The sequence below is a fragment of the Neoarius graeffei genome, chromosome 9 (assembly GCF_027579695.1).
Source record: "Neoarius graeffei isolate fNeoGra1 chromosome 9, fNeoGra1.pri, whole genome shotgun sequence".
NCBI lineage: Eukaryota > Metazoa > Chordata > Actinopteri > Siluriformes > Ariidae > Neoarius > Neoarius graeffei.
In genome coordinates, this window is record NC_083577.1 from 16,774,930 (window position 1) to 16,799,959 (window position 25,030).

A 25,030-nucleotide genomic window follows, 5' to 3' on the forward strand; every position below is an offset into this window, starting at 1 on the left:
GGCACTAGTTCACATGTTGCTTGATATGTATACAAAGTTTCATGAAGATATCTTCAGTAGTTTTAAAGATGTGGCCTGGAAACAAAAATGTGACTGGGCGGATGGATGGAACCCATTTCTATATACCTGCCAAACTTTGTTTGGGCGGGGATAATATTTAAAAGTCAAAACAATGATGCCTTTTCTGTTATCAGTTAAAATTGTCATCTTATAAACATAATATTGTTGCACTTACACATGAATGAAATATTGAAGTGTTTTGAAACTAAATGACAAACGAGTCCAAGCCGCCAGTGTATTTCACTGTACAGAATTGGCTTATTAACAGGCAAAAAAAAATTTGAAAATAAGTGGCCAGAGTTTAGTGTGTGTGTGTGTGTGGGGGGGGGGGGGGGGGGGGGGTTTCACCAGTTAGTCCACATTTCTTTGTCAAGACGAGTCAAACTGGTCTGGTTTTGGTTTTTGTGTACCAAGTAAATGCAACGGCTTGTTTGTGAACAGATGAATGTAAATGACAGTGAGTATCTTAAAGCTTTAATATTGTGAATAATTTGAATCTAAAATCAGCATTATAACTATCATGTATGATTGTATGATTACTTAGTTACTGTACTGCAAGTCTGTGAATTAGTTGCATTTGACCTTTTACTCTCTACTTTTTGAAGGAATATTTTTTTCTTTTTAGACTCAGACAACTTCAATGAGTTGATCTAAATTCCTAACAAATCTAAACTATAGCAAATGTGACTGGGAATGATGCCTAATAATGATACCTTTCACTGTCATCTATTTTCTGCTATGTTCACTTTGCATTTATCAAGGCAGCTACTTACTAGCAGTTAATTATTTCTCATCATATAATCAAACGTTTGTGAGATGAGGAATAAAGCTGATGTTTGTTAGCTTTAGCGTGTGGTTTCTCACATTGCATGGTTCCTTGTTTATAGAGGCACAAATTTACCATCAGGAACTAAAATCAATGTGTGATTTATGGCAGACAACTTTTTCTTTTGTGGATCTTGTTTTGTACCTTAACTTTCATACTTGTAGTAGATTTAACAATTTATAATGTTTCTATATTCTACATTACCATTAGTGAAAAATTTGAAGCTATATTGTAAATTTTACCTGAGGAATTTTGGTACTTTTACAAACTCTGGTAATAATACATATTTAGACTTAACACATCATATGTACAACCCCGATTCCAAAAAAGTTGGGACAAAGTACAAATTGTAAATAAAAACGGAATGTAATGATGTGGAAGTTTCAAAATTCCATATTTTATTCAGAATAGAACATAGATGACATATCAAATGTTTAAACTGAGAAAATTTATCATTTAAAGAGAAAAATTAGGTGATTTTAAATTTCACGACAACAACACATCTCAAAAAAGTTGGGACAAGGCCATGTTTACCACTGTGAGACATCCCCTTTTCTCTTTACAACAGTCTGTAAACATCTGGGGACTGAGGAGACAAGTTGCTCAAGTTTAGGGATAGGAATGTTAACCCATTCTTGTCTAATGTAGGATTCTAGTTGCTCAACTGTCTTAGGTCTTTTTTGTCGTATCTTCCATTTTATGATGCACCAAATGTTTTCTATGGGTGAAAGATCTGGACTGCAGGCTGGCCAGTTCAGTACCGGGACCCTTCTTCTACGCAGCCATGATGCTGTAATTGATGCAGTATGTGGTTTGGCATTGTCATGTTGGAAAATGCAAGGTCTTCCCTGAAAGAGGCGTCGTCCGGATGGGAGCATATGTTGCTCTAGAACCTGGATATACCTTTCAGCATTGATGGTGTCTTTCCAGATGTGTAAGCTGCCCATGCCACACGCACTAATGCAACCCCATACCATCAGAGATGCAGGCTTCTGAACTGAGCACTGATAACTTGGGTCGTCCTTCTCCTCTTTAGTCTGAATGACACGGCGTCCCTGATTTCCATAAAGAACTTCAAATTTTGATTCGTCTGACCACAGAACAGTTTTCCATTTTGCCACAGTCCATTTTAAATGAGCTTTGGCCCAGAGAAGACGTCTGCGCTTCTGGATCATGTTTAGATACGGCTTCTTCTTTGAACTATACAGTTTTAGCTGGCAACGGCGGATGGCACGGTGAATTGTGTTCACAGATAATGTTCTCTGGAAATATTCCTGAGCCCATTTTGTGATTTCCAATACAGAAGCATGCCTGTATGTGATGCAGTGCCGTCTAAGGGCCCAAAGATCACGGGCACCCAGTATGGTTTTCCGGCCTTGACCCTTACGCACAGAGATTCTTCCAGATTCTCTGAATCTTTTGATGATATTATGCACTGTAGATGATGATATGTTCAAACTCTTTGCAATTTTACAGTGTCAAACTCCTTTCTGATATTGCTCCACTATTTGTTGGCACAGAATTAGGGGGATTGGTGATCCTCTTCCCATCTTTACTTCTGAGAGCCGCTGCCAGTTTAAGATGCTCTTTTTATACCCAGTCATGTTAATGACCTATTGCCAATTGACCTAATGAGTTGCAATTTGGTCCTCCAGCTGTTCCTTTTTTGTACCTTTAACTTTTCCAGCCTCTTATTGCCCCAGCCTTTTATTGCCCCAGCCTCTTATTGCCCCGTCCCAACTTTTTTGAGATGTGTTGCTGTCATGAAATTTCAAATGAGCCAATATTTGGCATGAAATTTCAAAATGTCTCACTTTCGACATTTGATATGTTGTCTATGTTCTATTATGAATACAATATCAGTTTTTGAGATTTGTAAATTATTGCATTCCATTTTTATTTACAATTTGTACTTTGTCCCAACTTTTTTGGAATCGGGGTTGTATATGCTGTTATGAATAGTGCGAGTATATGTGTATGTAAATGATTAGTATGTTATATATATTTGTGTAAGTCTGTGAAAATGTGTATGACACCATTATTTGTAACACTATTGAGCTTAGAATGCATTGCTCTTTTCAGACATTCAAAACATTTTTAGACATGAGTGCATCATATGGCTGCAGATCTGTCAGCTGCGCCTTCATACTGTGAATTTCCTGTTCTGCTACATGCCAAAGGTGCTCAGTTGAATTTAGAACCAGTGACTGGAAAGGTCAGTCCAAGAGACAAGTATCTGCACGATTTTATGCATTGTGCTACTGTCATGTGATTTTGCTGTCATGTGTCTTATTGCATAATTGCTTGGATGTACAGGTGTTCTTAATAAAGTGACCAGTGGGTATAACTATCCTTGTTAACAAAGGATTGTTGTGTGTTTATTTTCTGAATTAATGAGTAAGATTTTTTTTTTTCTAATTTTTCTTCTTCTTCTTCTCTCTCTCTCTCTCTCTCTCTCTCTGTGTGTGTGTGTGTGTGTGTGTGTGTGTGTGTGTGTGTGTGTGTGTGTGTACATGTGTGGCTATAGAGGAAAAGACATGGACTCCAAAATTAGTGTTTCTGGGGAACAGGACAAAGAGAGAGACAAAAGGTGAAAGAATAAGTTGGCTCTGTGAAGCATATTGTATGTACTCTCACATGAATCAACGCTAATTAGATTAGACTCATGTTAGCATACATGTATAGTTCAAGCACTTTGTCATTGTATAACACAACACATTTACTTTGTGACAACCCCAAAGGTGCATTTAAGAAATGAAAGTGACAATTTAAAAGCAAAGTTCAAATAGTTAATACAATAAATAATACAAATAAGAGCTAAAAACAGAATAATCATAAAAAATATACTCAAAATATTAGCAAATATGCCATATACAGTGTTAAGTGTTTAATAATCTGTCCTGGTTACTTATTGCACTGGTATACAGCAGCATAGATTATTGTTGCACATATTCATAAACAGTGTATTTCACATTATCAGCATAGCTTGTGCATGTTCAGTGAGAGATTATCTCAGACTAAGGAGATTCAGAGTTCAGCAGGTTTATGGCCGTTGGGGGGAAAAAAGCTATTTTTTTTAGTCTGTTTGTGTGAGTATGGATTGATCTGAAGTGCCTGCCTAATGGGAGGAGCTTAAAAAAAGTTATGTCCAGGATGAATGATCATTGACTTCTAAACGAAGTAGATCAGTGTCCTGAGAACTGGGTTTGGCTCAAGAGGTTTAATACTGGCTGATAAGTCATAAAACACTTGGGAGCATACTGTTAATTATTGATACTGGGGTGATGTGATATGGCATGAGGTGCAGCTATTGTTACCCAAAGTGGGTAATTATAACAACTTGTCCTGAAGGTTTTTTTTTATTCTTGTTATACTATAGTGATGTTAACTTTTACCATTTTAACTTGATTATAAAATTACACATTGTACTTTTTATTTTTTTAACAACCATTTCAATTGGAGAGTTTAGAGAAACGACTTGCTGAGAGGTGAAATTATAATATAATGGAAAATACTGACATTTGCAATGGTCATGTTTGCATTAGTCTGATCCAGGTTGAGAGATCAGACTCACCTGAACCTAGTCATGTGTCTATGAAGAGTAGCAGGTCAATGAACCCTCCATGAAACATCAGAGACAGTTCTACTGATCTGAGGTAAGGAAAGTGTGAAGGTGCTTTCAGAACAAGATCTTTATCCCACCCTTTTAATCTAACAATTTAGGTCTGTTTATAGTAAAATATATATTTTATATAAGTTAGAATTATGACACAACATACATTTATTTATTGAATATTTAAGATAGAATCTGCTTTTAATTAGGAAGCCCAATTTAAACTTCCCTCACTGTTTCCTAAATTTTGGCTCAAACAGTGCATTTCCTAGTCTGATGGAGGGTAAGAGATCAGACTCGCCTGAACCCAGCCATGTATCTATGAAGAGTAGCAGGTCAATGAACCCTCCATGGAACATCAGAGACAGTTCTACTGATCTGAGGTAAGGAAGGTGTGAAGGTGCTTTCAGAACAAGATGTTTATCCCACCCTTTTAATCTATAATTTAGGTCTGTTTATAGTAAAATATATTTTATATATGCTAGAATTATGACACAACATACATTTATTTATTGAATATTTAAGATAGAATCTGCTTTGAATTAGGAAGCCCAATTTAAACTTCCCTGACTGTTTCCTAAATTTTGGCTCGAACAGTGTGTTTCCTAGTCTGATGGAGGGTAAGAGATCAGACTCACCTGAACCTAGCCATGTATCTATGAAGAGTAGTGGGTCAATGAACCCTCCATGGAACATCGGAGACAGTTCTACTGATCTGAGGTAAGGAAGGTGTGAAGGTGCTTTCAGAACAAGATGTTTATCCCACCCTTTTAATCTAACAATTTAGGTCTGTTTATAGTAAAATATATATTTTATATATGTTAGAATTATGACACAACATACATTTATTTATTGAATATTTAAGATAGAATCTGCTTTTAATTAGGAAGCCCAATTTAAACTTCCCTCACTGTTTCCTAAATTTTGGCTCAAACAGTGCATTTCCTAGTCTGATGGAGGGTAAGAGATCAGACTCGCCTGAACCCAGCCATGTATCTATGAAGAGTAGCAGGTCAATGAACCCTCCATGGAACATCGGAGACAGTTCTACTGATCTGAGGTAAGGAAGGTGTGAAGGTGCTTTCAGAACAATATGTTTATCCCACCCTTTTAATCTATAATTTAGGTCTGTTTATAGTAAAATATATTTTATATATGCTAGAATTATGACACAACATACATTTATTTATTGAATATTTAAGATAGAATCTGCTTTGAATTAGGAAGCCCAATTTAAACTTCCCTGACTGTTTCCTAAATTTTGGCTCGAACAGTGTGTTTCCTAGTCTGATGGAGGGTAAGAGATCAGACTCACCTGAACCTAGCCATGTATCTATGAAGAGTAGTGGGTCAATGAACCCTCCATGGAACACCAGAGTTATAAACAGAGAAAGTTCTACTGAACTGAGGTAAGGATAATGTAGACAGTGTGCTCTCTAATCTCAGAACAATTAAAAAAATGTTTTACTCTGTCCCTTTCTTATTTCTAAATAAAGGTATTTTATGGTAAAAATAAATTCTCATTCATCTCATCTCATTATCTCTAGCCGCTTTATCCTTCTACAGGGTCGCAGGCAAGCTGGAGCCTATCCCAGCTGACTATGGGCGAAAGGCGGGGTACACCCTGGACAAGTCGCCAGGTCATCACAGGGCTGACACATAGACACAGACAACCATTCACACTCACATTCACACCTACGGTCAATTTAGATTCACCAGTTAACCTAACCTGCATGTCTTTGGACTGTTGGGGAAACCGGAGCACCCGGAGGAAACCCACGCAGACACGGGGAGAACATGCAAACTCTGCACAGAAAGGCCCTCGCCGGCCACGGGGCTCGAACCCGGACCTTCTTGCTGTGAGGCGACAGCGCTAACCACTACACCACCGTGCCGCCCTGTAAAAATAAATTTCACCAACTAAATCTTTCAGACAGAATTACCTTGCAGGTTTTCACAACTCCACTGATTGGTTTGCTCTCACAATGCATGTCTTATTTGAGCAGAGGGTAAGAGACCAGAGTCTGACAGAAATAACTATATCCATCATGAATGACTTCAGAATACACACATAGGCTCAACAGAAAGCTGTTAGAGGGAATTATTTTACTCTGTGTCACTATTTCTCTCTGCTCATCATTCAACATTCCTGCAGCAATCTGATGTGCTCATGTAGCGAGCAGTCATGTCACAGGGCACTAACACATGTAAGAGACCAGAGTATATGCCAGCCTGGTAATTTCACCCAGGGAAATAATTACCTCAACCCAATCTCAATAACTCAAAAGACATTCAGGTTCCTTATACCAAGAAGTAGGATTGTGGTTCCATTCATTAATAATCTCTTATTGACAACAATACCAAAGATATATGAAAAAGAATTAAAAAGAAAAAGAGCGTAGAAATGGCTAACTAAGAGAAGGGAGGTATACACACACATCCACACACAACAATAGAGGGTCAAGACCAGTCAGTACAGATGAAGATGGCACACAGGAAAGATGTTACGAACACCAGAAGGAATCAGCCCACCCACCCCCACCTCACTTTAGGCTCTCAGCCTAAAAAAAAAAACCAAGGAAAGAAATACAGAAAATTAGTGGGGCCACACACTCAACCAATAAACAAAGCACATTAACTACCATTGACTAATTGCTAAACATTGGTTATCAGTAGTGGTTCAAGGCACTGCAGCTGCTAGAAGAGGAGTGACACCCAGAGGAGATGTTTGTGACTCTGAAGGAGGTGATCATGACCACAGCAGAGGAGGTTCTCAGTAGAAAACCAAGGATGCCCAACCAGCAGTGGATCTCTGAGGAGACTTTGCAACTGATAGAGAGGAGGAGGAAGCTCAAGGATGGGCAGGCCACCAAAGACAGGGAGGAGAGGTACAGAGAGGCTGACAGAGCGGTGCAGAGAAAGGTCAGAAGGGACAAGGAGAGGTGGCTGGAGGAGCAGTGTGCTGCAGTGGAGGTAGGGCTTAAGCACCACAACATGAGGAAGGCCTATGACCTCATCAAGACCTTGAGGAAGGGCTTCCGGCCACGAAAGAGGAACATCAAAGACCCGGAGGGCCATGTCCTGACAGATCTCCAGGACATCCTGAGGAGATGAAAGGACTATGGCGAGAGTCTCTATCACAACAACGATAACCTTGACATGGATGACATCCAAGAACATGAACAAGGTCCTGTCATCTTGGAATCAGAAGTACAGGAGGCCATCAGGAGACTACCCAATAACAAAGCCATGGGTATCAACAACCTTCCAGCAGAGCTACTCAAGACCGATAACCCGGAGATGACCAAGGTGCTCTGCAAGCTGTGCAACAAGATTATGGAGATGGGTGAGTGGCTGACAGACTGGCTTAGATCAGTGTTCATCCTGATTCCGAAGACCACGGGGGCCACGGAGTGTGCAGACCACCGCACCATCACCCTGATCAGTCATGCCAGCAAGATCCTCCTGCGAGTCCTGCTCCAGAGGACCCAGAAGACCGCCAAGGAGCAGTTTGCAGAGGTGCAAATGGGCTTTCGGAAGAAGGTTGGCAATAGGGACCAGATCTTCAATATCAGGATCATTATGGAGAAGGCAAGGGAATTCAACACCCAGCTGTACATGGCCTTCATCAATTACAAAAAGGCATTCAACTCAGTGCATCACTCCAAACTGTGGGACGTGCTGAGGAAGATGGGAGTCAGCGGCACAGTAATTAAACTACTGAGGAACCTGTACAGCGGGCAGCAGGGGGTGGTCAGAGTGGAAGACAACTTCACAGAGTGTTTCACCATCGGGAAGGGAGTACAACAGGGCTGCCTTTTGTTGCCCATATGCTTCAACTTCTACTCTGAGGAGGTGATGCGGCAGACAGCAGATGAACTCAACTGAGTTGGAATCACCATCAGTGGCCAGGAGCTGAACAACCTACGCTTTGCCAATGACATGCTGATAGCGACATCACCAGCACGATTACAGGCTCTGCTAGATGAAGTTGACAGAGTCTCCAGGGAGTACCAGCTGGAGATCAACACCAAGAAAACAAAGGTGATGGCAGCCACCAGGGACCCAGAACAACTTAACATTCACTGCTGAGGTGTCACATTGGACCAGGTGGAGAAGTTCAAGTACCTGGGTTCCGTCATTGAGCAGACAGCAGATTGCAGCCACGAGATCAGGGCTCAGCTTGGAGCAGCAAGATCCGCCATCCAGTCGCTCACCACTCTGTGGAGGGACTGCACTATTCAGAAGAACACCAAGCTGAAATGCCTGAGGATGCTGGTATGGCCTGTGGCATTGTACGGCTGTGAGACATGGACCCTGAGAGCTGCAGACATTAAGAGACTGATGGCATTTGAGATGGACCGCTACAGGCAGGCACTGAGGATCAGCTGGATCAACCACAGAACCAACGAGTCAGTCCTGGAAGAGATGGGCACAGAGCAGCATTATGTGGCAACCATCAAAAGGTGGAAGCTACAGTACTTCGGCCACGTCATCAGGGCACAGAACCTCTGCACCCACATCCTCGAGGGCAGAATCGACGGGAAGCGGCCGAGGGGACACAAAGACGCCGCTGGACGGACAACATCAGAGACTGGATGGGGAGACCAGTGGGGGGATGTACGACCGTCACCAGAGAGAGGAGACGGCGGAGAGCGGTGGTGCATGCTGTGTCCATGGTCCCCAACCCTCAACAATGAGGATGGGACTAGACAGACAGACAGGTTATCAGTAGCTGTAAAAAAAAAAAAAGCGCCTCCTCCCAGTGGTGTAACACAAAAAGAGAAAGGGAAAAAAAAGAAAAACAAATGACAAATACAAGGAAAACATTACAGAATAGCAATTGTGTGTGATGGCCACACATGTAATTTGCAAATTAAGAACTAAATAAACAAACTAAACCTTCCTCATAACACATATTCACATACACGACTAACAATAGTTGAAAAAAAGAACCAACAACAGTTATGCTAGTGGTGGCCACTAACCACTACCAATGGCAGTTGTCACAGCCCAAAGGTTGCAGGTGCAGATTAGGACCCAATAAGCAGCTATGGAAATCACAGGGAAAAAGACAGAGATGTACCTTGTCGAAGTGAAGCAAAGACTCAGCAAGGAAGAGCACTGGCTGAAAATAATAAGGAAACAGTGAATATCCTCCAGGGTGCGAATCTAAGAATGACAGGCAAAAATAGAGTCCAATATCCAAAGTGAGTAATCCAAGGTATAATCCAAAAATTACAGGCTCATAATTTAAAAACAGAGTTCAAGAGTCAAAAAGCCAGAGAAGTGCAACAAAGAAAAAACATGAACTAGAATAGATGTGATAAGGATTATATTTCCACGATGTGTTATTTTCCACACCATGTTGGAAGATCCAGGCTGGATCATGACAGTATCCCCTTATGAACACCTCTGGTTGTCCCAAATAGGGCTTCTGAATTCTTACAGCGGAAGTAAGACAAAGAGGCACATAGAGACACTTGGGTGGACCGTTACCTGGTCACAGATCACTGGATAGAGCATTCTGGACAGCAGTTTCTATATCAAGCTGGTTAGCAGGCACTAGACAGTGAGCAGGGAGAATGGATTCAACAGTGCCTTGCTGAGAGTCCAGAGAATCCTACCTGGACATCTGGCTTGGCATTCTTGGAGCCTGGTCTAAAAGAGAGCACAAAGTTAAAGCAGGAGAAGAACAATGACCATCTGGCTTGGTGTGAGTTAAGCTGTTTAGTAGACTTAATGTACTCAAGATTCTGATCTGTCCATATGATAAACAAGTCTCAGTCCCTTCCAACTAATGCTTCCACTCTTCCAGAGCTAGCTTGATTGCTAACAGTTCTCAATGTCCTATGCCACAGTTGCGCTTTGCATGAGTCAAGTGACAAGAACACACAGGGGTGCACCTTACTGTCTTTCGCTGATCTCTGAGACCCCCATGGCCCCAATGCCAATGTCCGAAGCATTGACTTCAAGGACAAACTGAGTGGCTGGTTCAAGAATAATGAGATCGGGTGCAGTGATGAACCTATTCTTTCGTGAAGTGAAGGCACTCTTGACACCATTAGTTCAAGAGAAGGGGTGCTTGGAGGACAGGAGCTCAGTCAAAGCAGTGGCAGTGGCACTATAGTTTCTAATAAGCCTCTGATAGAAGTTAGCAAACCCAAAGAAGTACTGCAATTCCTTACAGGAAGAGAGAATGGAGGGACACTCAGAGACCTTGTCAGGATCCATTTGGACCACCTCTGGTGATATCATTAAGCCCAAAAAAGAAATGGTGCATTTATGGAATTCCCATTTCTCTGCCTTGGCAAAAAAAAAAAAATTGGTTCTTCAGGAGCCATTGCAGGACCTATCTGATGTGGAATCAGTGAGTCTTGAACGTGGGAGAAAAGATCAGGATGTCGTCGAGATATATGAAGGCAAACTGGTTAATGAAATCTTGTAGGACATCATTGATCAGAGTTTGGAAGACTGAAGGGGTGTTAGTAAGCCCAAACAGAAGAACTAAATATTCATAGTCACCTATTGGGATATTAAATATGGTCTTCAACTCATCCCCTTCCTTTATTCACACCAGATGGTAGGAATTGTGGTGGTCCAATTTGAAGAAAAACTGAACCCCCTGTGGCAATTCAAAGGTTGTGGATGTAAGTGGTAAAGGGTACCAGTTCTTGACCATGATTTTGTTTAATCCCTGATAGTCAATGCAGGGCCTGAGAGACTTGTCTTTCTTTTTCAAAAAAAAAACCTTGCTCCTGCTGGGGACAATAACAGACAGATAATGCCAGGCACTAATGACTGAGAGATGTATTTGTCCATAGCGCCTCTCTCTCATGAGGGGAAAAGGAACAGATACGTTGCTTGGGAGGTGTGGTCCTAGGTAACAGTTCTATAGCACAATTGTACATCCACTGGGGAGGAAGAGAGGTGGCATGAGCCTTACTGAACATCAAACAAAGGTCCAGACATTCGGGAGGAACATTAGAATAATCCATGGTTTCATCAGGACTGGCAACTAGAGAGGCCAGAGGAGTCTGAGCTATTGACAAGCAAGTAGCCAGGCAGTGAGTACTCCAGAAGAGCATGGTCCCATCACTCCAGTTGATGTGGGGGTTGTGTAAGCATAACCATGGGAGGCCAAGCACAATAGGCTGATGAGAATCATTCATGGCGAAGAAAGAAATGTATTTGATGTGGTTCCCTGAAATCTTCAAATTTACTGGGTCAGTGTCATGAGAGATGGGACTAAATTCAGCCCTGTAAGAGACCCTACGTGTGGGTGGAGCACAGAGGACGGCAGGACAGAGATCAGGTTTTATAAATTGGCTTTATTGCCACACTTTTCAGTCTAACAATAATTTGCACAGACACACACAACCAGCGTCTGGTTCAGGGTTGAGCTCCTTCTGCTCTCGCTCTCCCTCCTGATATAGGGCGCAGTCACTGGGAAGACACACAAACAGGTTAATTGCTCTCAGGTGACGTGATTCTGCCACTTACCTTCCCTGACTCCGCCCTCCTGTCACAGACCGGCGCTTGACCACGCCCCCGCTGCCACATACCCCCACCGCCCGACTCAGGCTGGGCGGCCGTCCGGCCTGCAGCCGACTCCTCCCCCCCTTGACGGGAGAGGAAGTCCGCCACGACCATCTGCGCCCCCGGCCTGTGGACCACCTTGAAATTAAAGGGTTGGAGCGCCAGATACCAACGGGTGATCCGCGCGTTGGCATCTTTCATGCGGTGGAGCCACTGGAGGGGCGCGTGGTCCGAACAGAGGGTGAAAGGGCACCCCAGCAGGTAGTACCGGAGGGTGAGAACCGCCCACTTGATGGCCAGACACTCTTTCTCTATGGTGCTGTAGCGCCCCTCACGCACTGACAGCTTCCTGCTGATATACAGGACAGGGCGGTCCTCCCCCTCCACCTCCTGGGACAAAACCGCCCCCAGCCCTCTGTCTGACGCATCGGTCTGCAACATAAAAGGGAGAGAAAAGTCAGGGGAGTGTAGAAGTGGCCCCCCACACAGTGCAGCCTTTACCTCTGAGAAAGCCCGCTGGCACTGCTCCGTCCACTGGACCGGATCTGGTGCCCCCTTTTTAGTGAGATCAGTCAGCGGGCTGGTGACGTCCGAATAATTAGGTATAAACCTGCGATAATAGCCAGCCAGCCCCAGGAACTGTCTCACCCCCTTTTTGGTCTTGGGCCTCGGGCAGGCCGCAATTGCCGCCGTCTTATTAATTTGGGGACGCACCTGCCCGTTGCCCAAGTGGAAGCCCAGATACCGTACTTCCACCCGCCCAATCGCACACTTCTTTGGGTTGGCTGTGAGCCCCGCTCGCCTCAGTGACCTAAGGACGGCCCTCAGATGTTCGAGGTGCCGCTGCCAGTCATTGCTATAGATGATTATGTCATCTAAATATGCTGCCGCATACGTGGCGTGAGGGCGGAGGACTCTGTCCATCAGCCGCTGAAACGTCACGGGCGCCCCAAACAGCCCAAACGGAAGGGTGACGAATTGGTGTAAACCAAACGGTGTGGAAAAGGCCGTTTTTTCTCGGGATAGTGGAGTCAAGGGGATCTGCCAATATCCCTTCGTCAAATCCAGTGTCGAATAAAAGCGAGCAGTGCCGAGTCGATCGAGCAACTCATCAATACGAGGCATTGGGTATGCGTCGAATTTAGACACCGCGTTGACTTTTCTATAGTCCACACAGAACCGGACCGACCCGTCGGCCTTGGGTACCAAGACCACCGGGCTGCTCCAGTCACTGTAGGACTCCTCGACGATGCCCATTTTGAGCATGGTCTGAAGTTCTTCCCGAACCACCTTTTTTTTGTGTTCGGGTAGCCTGTAAGGGCGGCTACGCACTACCACCCCCGGGGGCGTCTCTATGTGGTGCTCTATGAGGTTAGTGCGACTGGGCAGGGGCGAGAACACATCCGAAAACTCGGTCTGCAACTGGGCGACCTCCGTGAGTTGGGTCGGGGAGAGGTGGTCTCCACAGGGGACCAGAGAGGTACATGATGCCAATGTCCCTTTTTGAACCTCCGGCCCCAGCTCCGCCTTCTCTGGAACTACCAACACCAACGCCACAGGGACCTCCTCGTTCCAGAGTTTACGCAGGTTGAGGTGATAAATCTGTAGTGCCCCACCCCTGTCCGTTCGCCTCACCTCATAGTCGACGTCCCCGACTCGCCGTGTGATGTCAAAGGGTCCTTGCCACTTGGCGATCAATTTGGAGCTCGACGTGGGCAACAGTACGAGTACCTTATCTCCCGGAATGAACTCTCTAAGGCGCGTACCCTTGTTGTACAGGCGGGCTTGCCGTTCCTGGGCCTGCCGCAAATTCTCCTGAGTTAGGTGGGTGAGCGTGTGGAGTTTTGCACGCAGGTCCATAACGTACTGAATTTCGTTCTTACTTTGTGAAGGTCCCTCCTCCCAATTTTCCCGCAGCACGTCCAGGATGCCGCGCGGCTTACGCCCATATAATAATTCAAACGGGGAGAACCCCGTGGAGGCTTGGGGGACCTCTCGCACTGAGAACAGCAAGGGCTCGAGCCACTTATCCCAGTTACATGCGTCCTCACTTACGAATTTTTTAATAATATTTTTGAGGGTGCGGTTGAATCGTTCCACTAAACCGTCCGTTTGTGGGTGATACACGCTGGTGCGGATCGGCTTAATCCCCAGTAACCCATACAGTTCGTGCAGTGTTCGTGACATAAACGTAGTGCCTTGATCAGTCAGAATCTCTTTCGGGATTCCAACTCGGGAGATGACGCAGAAGAGTGCCTCGGCAATACTGCGTGCTGAGATATTGCGCAGAGGCACTGCTTCCGGGTATCGCGTTGCATAGTCCACCAGAACTAATATAAAGCGGTACCCTCGTGCTGACCGATCTAATGGCCCGACGAGATCCATCCCAATTCTCTCAAACGGGGTCTCGATTAACGGTAGAGGGCGCAAAGGCGCTTTTGGAATGGCCGCTGGGTTTACTAACTGGCATTCGCGGCATGCCGTACACCACCTAAGGACATCGCCGCGAATCCCCGGCCAATAGAAACGGGCCATTATTCGGGCTAGTGTTTTATCCTGCCCCAAGTGTCCGGCCATGGGATTAAAGTGAGCCGCCTGGAATACCAATTCCCGGCGGCTCTTCGGAATTAAAAGCTGCGTGACGCGCTCTTTAGTTTGAGTGTCCTGCGTCACTCGGTATAATCTATCCTTCATAATCACGAAGTAGGGGAAGGACGCAGTGGCGTTCGGCTGGAGCGTTTGACCATCGATTACTCTCACTTGGTCAAACGCATGCCGCAGAGTCTCGTCTCGCGACTGCTCTAATGGGAAATCCGCGAGGGATTCCCCAATAGAGAGAGGAGGACCCGGCGGCTCCTCACTCTGACGCGGAGATGACGTAGACGGCTCTGTGACAGCTGCTCCCGCCAAAGTGACACCGGGACCTCCCCCTGTCAAATGGCAGGACCCACTCTTGACTAGGCGTGTCATTAAACCCCGAAATCCCGGCCAATCAGTCCCCAAAATTAGAGAGTGGGTAAGGCGAGGATTAACCGCCGCCTTCACTATAAATTTTTCCCCTCTGAAAATAATGTGGACCGACACCAAAGGGTAGCTGTGAACATCCCCGTGCACACATAACACCTTCACCCCTTGTGCTCCCCCCAATGCCTCGTTTTGAACCAGGCTTTGGCGAATTGAGGTCTGATTACAACCAGAATCCACCAACGCCTGATATGTAGCCCCTTGGATACTCACCGGTATGCGATACGCTCCGGCCCGATCGAGGGCGGCCTCTGGCGCGTCGGGGATCCGAACCACCGCGCCCACTTCCATTGCCGTGCACTGCTGTTGAAGGTGGCCCGGCTCCCCGCAGCGCCAGCAAACCGGCCCGGGCTTTCCCTCTGCACCAGTGATCTGGGGCTCACTCACCTGAGGTGGGGGAGAGACAGACACAGAAGGGAGAAACGGGAGGGCACCGCGGGTGCGGCGGGCCGGCTGGGGGGGTGCCGGCCCCCGCCTCCGCGGAGGGGGAATGGGGCGAGGACAGGACACAGGAGGAGGGGGAGAGAGAGAGAGAGAAGAGGAGAGAAGAGAAGATGCCATCTGCTGTCCTGCCGCCGGGACAGCCGCCAGATGATCCTCCGCCAGCTCGACTGCCTGATCCAGCGACGCCGGGCGGTGGCACTGGACCCACTCCGCGGTTCCGGCTGGTAAGCGGGCGATGAACTGTTCCAGTACCACCTGGTCGACGATTCCCTCGGCGTCGCAATCGTTGGCCCTCAGCCACCGCCAGCAGGCGTCCCGGAGCTGCTGGCCGAACGTGAACGGCCAGCCGACTTCCTCCAGTCGCAGCGTGCGGAAGCGCTGGCGCTGTTGCTCCGGTGTGCACCCCACGCGCTGGAGGACGGCCCGGCGGAGGTCCGCGTAGGCCAGCCGGCGGTCGGCGGGGAGCTGTAGCGCGGCCAGCTGTGCCTCTCCCGTGAGCAGGGGGAGGAGGCGCGCCGCGCGCTGCTCCATCGGCCACCCCGAGGCTTCGGCGACCTGTTCAAACAACATGATGAACGCCTCGGGGTCGTCCTGAGGGCCCATCTTGGTGACAATGAGGGGAGACGGGCCCGCGGCCGGAGCGCTGGTGGACCCCGCCGACGCGAGGAGATGCCGGAACGCCTCGCGATCTTCCTGCTGGGCCAGCACCAGGGCTTCGAAGCGCTGCTCCTGCTCCTTTCGGAGCGTGACGAGTGCCTGGTGCTGGCTTTGCTGAGCCGTGGCGAGGGCGTGGACCAGATCGGCGAACGGGGAAGATTCCATGGGGCTGCTGGTTTGGTGCTCCACTGTCCCGGGTTTCGGCACCACTGTAAGAGACCCTACGTGTGGGTGGAGCACAGAGGACGGCAGGACAGAGATCAGGTTTTATAAATTGGCTTTATTGCCACACTTTTCAGTCTAACAATAATTTGCACAGACACACACAACCGGCATCTGGTTCAGGGTTGAGCTCCTTCTGCTCTCGCTCTCCCTCCTGATATAGGGCGCAGTCACTGGGAAGACACACAAACAGGTTAATTGCTCTCAGGTGACGTGATTCTGCCACTTACCTTCCCTGACTCCGCCCTCCTGTCACAGACCGGCGCTTGACCACGCCCCCACTGCCACAAGCCCCATTCAGGGCTCTGGTCACAAGGGGGCAATCTAATTCCAGCAAGGAGATGCCCAACTCCTCTGCCAGGGAAGCCTTAATAAAACTCTGGTCTGCCCTAGAGTCAATGAAGGCCTTGACAGATTGAATCTTATTCTGAAAAATGATATTGACAGGAAATGCTGATCTCTCAGCAGGGGAAGAACATGTAGAAACACCTACCTTTGTCCCTGCAGCTACTGATGGGCAGACCCTTTTAACAGGCAGTGGGAGATGAAATGCCCAGACTGTCCACAGTAAAAGCAGGAAATGGTCTCATGGTAGCACCTTCTTTCCTCTGGAGTTTCCTGTGTCCTGCCTAATTGCATGGGCTCTGGTTCAGCAGAGGTGGCACTATTCAGCGGAGGGGCGATGGGCCTAGGCTCAAACCTATGATGACTTCTCTGATTCTGCAGCTGTCAGCAAGCATCCACCCAACTGGCAAGGTCCACCAGGCCATCCAAAATTTCAGGAAGTTCATGAGGTACAATCTGGTCCAAAATAGCATGATTCAGTCCATGAAAGATGGTGTCGTATAAGGCACTGGCATTCCAATCCACTGCTGTGGCCAGAGTTCAAAACTCGATGGCATAGTTATGAACTGAGAAACCTCCTTGCTTTAGCCCCATTAGCTCTCTAGCCATTTCCCTGCCCTTGAGAGATCAGTCAAAAACCTTCTGCATTTCTTCTGAAAACTCCTTAAAACTCGAACAGCAGAGAGCCCTGGCATCCCAAACCGCTGTCTCCTACTCACTGGCCTTTCCCATTAAAAGTGTGACGATGTGTGTTACACAGGAGCTCTTTGAAGGGAAGGCAGATGCTTGAAGTTCCATAGCTAAGGAGCAATAAGAGATGAATGAATGACCGGTCCCGGGCACACCATCATATGGCTGTGGGACAGACAGACAAGGCTCTCAGAGAGGGGGCAATATAGTAGACACAGGTCAGCAAATAGGTGCTGACTCTGGTCGGCCAGCAATCAAAGCTTGAAGGCTCTCCATCTGGGAGGAGAGTGTGGCAGTTCGTAGGAGGATGAGGAGCACAGAAAGACGGCAGGCCAGAATAAAGTTCAATAATTTGTTTATTTTGCTCTTTTCAGATGCAAAATTCACTCTCTTCCATGTGCACGCACACACACAAGTCGTCTGGTTCAGGAGAGAGCTCTCTTCCTCTGCTCTCTCTCTATATATAGGGCGCGGTCACTGGGAAGACACACAAACACAGGTTAATTGACATCAGGTGTAGTGATTCTGCCACTTACCTTCCCTGACTCTGCCCTCCGGTCACAGACCGACGCTTGACCACGCCCCCGCTGCCACACACCCCCACCGCCCGACTCAGGCCGGGCAGCCGTCCGGCCTGCAGCCGACTCCCCCCCCCCCCCCCCCCCCCCCCTTGACGGGAGAGAAAGTCCGCCACAACCATCTGCGCCCCTGGCCTGTGGATCACCTTGAAGTCACGGGTGATTGCTCTAAGACAACGAGGGAGGAAAAGCCTCCTCTAAAAATGACGAACATCATGTAGGATGAATTGCGCTAGGCTTATGTTATAGCCGACCTTATAACATTGCTATTTCAGATCCAGAATCATAGAAATATATGTGCTCAACCCAACTACAGTGCGAAATCATTCCGTTATAACTTTCCCCAGTTCGCCTAATGTGTGCATGAGTTTTTCCCCCTCGTGACAGTGCGATGCAGCCCAGCCTCAGTGGACTTCAATGGCATTTGGGAGCTATGCGCTTTTCAATATCAAAATGCAAGACGGTTATTGGACAAATACTGCGAAAACGCCCGCCCCACGGACTCCCAGCCTCACAGTGGGAGGGACATGGCAAAGCTTTCCGCGAGGAGACTGGTGATTGGTGAAAGCGGCCGGATATTTGATTGACAGCTCGTTTCAAATATAGACAGGCAGCGGTGAATCTCAGTTCAGTTCCATGCAGATTCGCAAGTGCTGTGGTGTATTGCAGGGCTGCCAACTTTTCAAAATTCCTTGAAGTGAGATTTTTTTTTTTTTTTTTGGGGGGGGGGGGGTCGACGGCAAAATTTTTCCGCACACCATGCAGTAAGTGGGAATTTTGTATTCAGTTTGATATTCACTTGTCCCCCTGCATTCTGGTGTTTTGTTTGTGGGTTGTCCAGCTGGAGATGGGGGGGGGGGGGGGGGGGGGGTTGAGATTTTGGATTTAGTAGATGTTCCTGCATTCTGGTGGATTTTTGGAGTGGCCTGCTGTGCCATACCTACATTCTTACACACCCTGACTTGCCAGGCCTTCAGCTTGTGGCCAAAAGCACCAAGTTTTGGCTTAAAAGCCCCCACACTAGAAAACTACAGATGACTGCCAATGTTCCTGTAGCCCTATAGACCTGCTCTTCTGTCTGCCCTGTTTGTTGCTCTTCTGTCTGTTGTTCTGTCTGTCCTGTCTGCCTTTTCTGGCTTGGCTGGACTGTCAAAATAAAATATTCCACTTTTGTCCTGCCAGTGGTCTTACCCTTCGGGACATCTTACCTTTGAAAGAATTCAAATAGTCATGTTGGTTTAATAAATCTACGCAGTCACAACAACATGCCTTTTCCTGGAGGACAAGTTTCTTGTGTTTATTCTGAATCTTACCTGCTCTGAGTGGTAGGCAGGCCTACAGCAAAACGGTCAAGTTCTTTGATATTACAGGTGACCATGCTTTATTTACTTTAACTGAGCAATTACATACATCATAAATAATTAAAAATAAATACCCTGTAAATAAACAAGAGGTATGGTGGCTAATGGCTCTTCTTGCATTTGTAATATTATCTCTTACTTGCTTTATTTTACAACATTTCCAGTATGGCTTCAAATAAAGTCATAAAGTATGATAACATACAGTAAACAAACTAAAAATGCACCTTAATAAACGTGTGCTAAGGAGGTGCTCTCCCGTGCTGCTTGTTGGGGAAGATAGAGGCTGTGGCACGGCAGGAGGCCTATAATAATAATAATAATAATAATAATAATAATAATAAGTTAAATTTATATAGTGCCTTTCAAGAAACCCAAGGACGCTTTACAATTATAGACAAGGAAAAAAATTTTTAAAAAAAGTAAAAAAGTCCACCAGGTAGGGGTCAAGATGTCATTCCAGTGGTGTAGCAGCCACAGTCCCACCAAAAGGCGCACAAAAACAAGTCCCACATCTCCAGCACCGCCGCCGTGACGCTGTCAACAACATCGCTCGAACACCACGCCATGGACCACAAAGCGAGCACAGAAGCACCGCCACGCAGAGCGCTGGTGTGTCCCAAACCGCCTGCACAGCCGCCGCGACACCACCGAGCAACATCGCACGGAACATCACGTCAAACACTAAAGCGCAGAGTGCTGGACAATCACAATGTAAAATGAGCAACGAGCTCACTGCAGTCCACAGCTGGGAGCACAGGCATCACCCATGGCGAACCGAGGCCTGGAGGGAACAGGGGTGAGGCCCTTTCTGCGTGGAGTTTGCATGCTCTCCTCGTGTTTGCGTGGGTTTCCTCCGGGTGCTCCGGTTTCCCCCACAGTCCAAAGGCATGCAGGTTAGGCTAATTGGTGGCTCTAAATTGACCGTAGGTGTGAATGTGAGTGTGAATGGTTGTCTGTGTCTATGTTGTCTGTGTCTATGCCCTGCGATGACCTGGCGACTTGTCCAGGGTATAGAGTGCTTCGAGGTCAGCGCAAACCCAGCGGCGGCCATATTGGAAGTCAAAAGTCGCTGTGTCAGTGCATTGTTGTTGTTCAGCGAAGCAAAAAGGGGTGACAATGCCGAATACGTGTGTCATTGTTGGCTGTAGTAGCCGGGGGGGGAAGGGTGGCAAAAGCTTCCACAGACTCCCTAAAGTCGTGACTAACCAGGGAATTGCAGCACAGGAGAAAAGCGAGCGGAGGAGACGACAGTGACTGGCTGCCATCAACCGATCAAATTTAGGACAACTTGACTGTATCCGGATTTGTTCTGATCACTTTGTGACAGGTAGGTTAAATTGTCTTGAATTTCATAGTTACTAAAATAAATGTGATACAAACTATTATCTTTTCTATGTACTTTCAGCAATAATTAATGGATATATTTGTCACATTAGGTAGCTTATGTCTACTGCAGTGCATTGTTGCATCAAATGGCATTTAAGATCTAGGCCTAGTAATGTTTATGTACACATGCTTTAGTTCACAAAATGGACTTGGGTGAAACACTAGATAGTTCACAAGATCGATGTATGTCACATGCGGCAACAAGCTGGGGTCAGCTTTCCATTCCTTCTCACTAACAGTGTATGGATCTACATTCCCAATGAAATGTACCTTCTCAGCATAACGCTCCCGTGCCTGCTTATCCAAACTTTCACAGTAGTGCTCCATCACTTCAGATGTCTAAATTCTTAAAAAATCAAACTTCTAAGCCCTCTAACGTGGAAACGAATCAGTGAATGTGTACTCTATGATGTGTACTCTATGAGCGCTCTGGAGCGAGTGACTTCCAAGATGGCCATGCAGACCGCAGTGTTACTATTTTTAGCATCATCTCGGAGCACTCTATACCCCGCCTCTCGCCCAGGGCCGTCGTAAGGGGCGGGCGAAATGAGCAGTCGCCCATGGCCTCGCGCGAACGGGATGAAAATGAAAATTCTCCTAACGCAGAGCAAGCTTTTGTAACAGACTATTTTTTAGTTGTCATGGACCAGGCTCTCACTGCTCTAAGAACACGTTTTATGGAAATGCAGGGGTTTGGGGAAATGTTTGGGTTTCTTTTTGAAACCCACTTACCTTCCCTGACTCCGCCCTCCATTCACAGACCGATGTTTGACCATGCCCCTGCTGCCACACACCTTAAAAACAGCTCTCTGTAAAGGGACACCACAAGATCATAGGTTTTGGAATTTGGGGAATAAAATTTTATGGTTGCAGAGATACGATGATTTTAGTAATAATAATAATAATAATAGATAAATAAATAAATAAATAAACAACAGTAATTGCGCACTGACCCCCAACACACACACACACACACACCTCTACTTAACATTGTAGCACAAAACAGAAAGGGTCTACATGTTCCTAATAGGTTCTGTTTGAACCAGAAAAGGTTGTAGTTTTATGAGTGACATAGTTTTGGAAGTGAATGCTAACAAATTCCTGCCTGTTGTGCGCCACCTGCTCCTGCCCCTCCAGCACTGTAAAGTGAAAGTAATTTATTGCCATTATTTACTCTTGTGCCGAGCAAGTGAGCTTACAAAGATGACAATTACAAAGAGACACTGCTTTATCATAACTGTGAAAGTTGAACACCAAATCAGTTTAAAAAAAAAACAAACCAACGATGATTTGTACCATGTATTAATTTCCTGGGTTCCAGGAAGTGGCTGGAGCAGCTGCTGCTCTTCTTCATGCTCTATGCACTGACTGACTGGTCGAGAGGTCCGTAATGAAGCTTGCTCTAGATTCCATGAGATTGTATGTAATTTGCGGGCATCAGGGAGCCGCTATCAATATGCAGGAGACTCCTGGAACTCCCGGGAGGCTTGGGATGTCTGGAAATGGAAAATTGTGAGATAAATAGGAGGCATGCCTGAGACCATGACATACTGTATGAAAAAGTATGTACAGTAACGGGGTTATGTGACACAAATGGCAGAGTAGCAGCTTTTTGCATAACTTTATTTATACGCCCGTATACTATGTTTATTGAATCAAATCTGTATAAAATATGGACATTCCGTATAGGTTGACATGTATGTTCATAAATGGCCCCAATTCTGTCTGGCTCAGTTGTGAATCAGCTTCTTTAGGTGGGATCCCCTTGCAGATTTTTTTATATTTCTCCCGGCAGGGTTGCAACACTAGTAAAAGACAATGTGCTTTTAAAGAATATGTTGAACATTTGGCGCAAAGTCAGGAAATTGGAAGGGTATAGTGATTTGCTTCTCTTTGTGAACTCAAATTCATGAAAACCCTGACTTTCAACATGGTCTTCAGGCCAGTCTCGCTGACTGGAGGCACAAGGGTATCAAAGTTGTTGGAGACATGATTCAGGGAGGCTCAATCCTTACATTCCAACAAACAAAAAGCAAATATGGTGTCACCAATAATTATTTCATTAAATTCCTACAAGTTCAAAACTTTATTCTGTGTAATTTGAAAGATTTCACTAGAGGACTGGCTATTTCTCCTATAGAATCCTTATTGGTAAATAATACGCAACTTAAATTTTTCACCAACAAGCTTTATAAGATCCTCTGTAGTCTTATGTTAGATAATTCGGACAAAGTAAAAGGCAGATGGGAATCTGATCTCGGTACTATAAAGCCTGAGGACTGGAATACCCTACGCAGCTGGCCCTCCAATGCTCTGGTGTCTAAGGGCCTCTGCATGCTCTTGCGACAAGGCTTTCGCAGATAGCTTTTCACAGACAGTTGTAATTTATCATTGAGCGGGGAGTAATAGGCGTGCACGATGTTATTCACCACCACAACGCAAGGGGGCACGAAGTCGCGAAATCGCTAGGAGTAGTTGGTGGGTGTGGTTAGTGGAGTGTTTATCCTCCGGTTACTTATAATGACTAGAACTGGAGTCGTATAGATGTACGTACTTCCTCACTTCCTCGATCAACCGCTTCTACATCCGTGTACAGCGGATGTAGAGTGGACCAATCAGAGCCCTCTTGTCTGCGATGCTGTCTGCGAAGCTTCTGCGGTGGTCACAATTTTTGGGAGGTGCGCGCAGAGCATCTGCGAAGGGGGGGGCTACGCAGACGCCATCTGCGACGCCATCTGCAAGGACTGCGTTGTCAGCATAAATTGGCCTTAACACTGCCTGGGAGAGGTGATTTGAGGGCCCGTTTACACGAGGACGCTGTCGGGTAAAAACGACTAAATATTTTATCAGAAGTGCCTTTCGTTTACACGAGGACGGCGTTTCCGAGGATGAAAAACGGATAAAATTGAAAACGCCTTCCAAAGTGGATAAGTTTAAAAACGGCCCCCATTGCGTATCCGTCTAAACTACCCAATACGCGAAACTCTGCTCGGATCTGCTCACGTCGGGTACGCGTTTACGTCATACATGTGTCATATACTGTACATGCCAGCCCGGGAAGTAAGAAAGTAAGTGGGGGTGTCGTGGCTCAGATGGCTAAGGCATCATACCATAAAATCCGGGGACCCAGGTTCGGTTCCGACCCGAGGTCATTTCCCGATCCCTCCCCGTCTCTTTCTCCCACTCATTTCCTGTCTCTCTACGCTGTCCTATCCAAAAAAGTAAGTGCATGTCTGATTACATCGATCCAACAGACCTTCAAGCTGCTCTGTGTTTTAATGCAGTAGATGTGTTTTCCTGCTCACCCGTCCAGCTGGAGCTCCTCAGTTTGGTGTCGCCAAGTTACACACACACGTGCACGCGCGCGCCGCCTATTCAAGCCGCTCGTGAAACCATAAACCCGAGACTGAAAACAAAACTAGCAGCCGAACGGGTTTATTTTGCTGAGATGGACACTGCCTTTTCTCTTCTTCACCGAAACAAGAGTGAGTGTTACTTAATAAAGGCAGATTAAAAGAGTTTCGGTTTGCTCCTGCTCCTCCCTCAAGCACTACAGTACCTCAGCCGGACCGGTGTTCTGTAAAGTTATCCTAGCAAGTTCTCATACAGACCGTTTTATTATTCAAAATAAGTCATTACAAATTATTTGACTCAGCCAAAGACTCGACCAATACGCACAAAACATAAAAATCGGCAAATGCGTGAAATTCTCACCGATTTTCTATCAGCCCAGCTGATCGGTGGGACAAAACTACTGTTAAATTTTCCTACCCTCCTGGATTTCGCGCATGCGTAGTAGGCTTGGTAGGATAACTTGACAGAACAGCGGTGCAGATCAGACAAGACAGAAGACGTTGCGCATGCGTGCAGACATAGCGGAGACATTTATGCGTCACTGTATAGACGCAGATTTCCTCCTTGAAAACGGTCGTGTAGACGCGGAAAAAAGTGAGAACAAAAACGGACTTTTGCGTTTTTGTTTTATACCGTCCCCGTGTAAAGTGGGCCTGAGATTTTACATTGGCTCTATATCACTCCTGAAGCCAAACATAGAATGAATCCAACTCTGTCAGAGCTTTGCACTAAATGTCAATCTGCTGTTGGATCATTTATACATCATTTGTGGAGCTGTCCTTATGTCTGAATTACAGTTGTTCAACGGTTCAATGTAATTTTCACGTGCCATCTATATCTGGATGCAAGGACTTGCCTGTTGGGACTAAATGATGAGTTACCTGCTGATTTTCAAAACGGAGACTTTTTGCATATTCTGCTGCACTGTGCC

General features: G+C 46.2%; 1 protein-coding gene across 3 annotated transcripts in view; it reads left to right on the plus strand.

The window, feature by feature from the left end:
- The first annotated feature begins 432 nt into the window (after nucleotides 1–432).
- The window catches only part of LOC132891485 (ribonuclease inhibitor-like), a 46,362-nt gene continuing 21,764 nt past the window's right edge, over nucleotides 433–25,030 (plus strand). Inside the window, exons 1-8 of one of the 3 annotated variants that reach the window (XM_060929100.1) lie at nucleotides 433–517; nucleotides 2,969–3,101; nucleotides 3,414–3,476; nucleotides 4,432–4,542; nucleotides 4,760–4,882; nucleotides 5,097–5,219; nucleotides 5,437–5,559; nucleotides 5,774–5,908. In XM_060929100.1, the coding sequence (XP_060785083.1) occupies nucleotides 4,776–4,882; nucleotides 5,097–5,219; nucleotides 5,437–5,559; nucleotides 5,774–5,908 (488 nt within the window). In that variant the 5' untranslated portion in view covers nucleotides 433–517; nucleotides 2,969–3,101; nucleotides 3,414–3,476; nucleotides 4,432–4,542; nucleotides 4,760–4,775. The remainder of the gene's footprint in view (nucleotides 518–2,968; nucleotides 3,102–3,413; nucleotides 3,477–4,431; nucleotides 4,543–4,759; nucleotides 4,883–5,096; nucleotides 5,220–5,436; nucleotides 5,560–5,773; nucleotides 5,909–25,030) is intronic. The other 2 variants (XM_060929102.1, XM_060929101.1) reach the window with 2 other exon arrangements.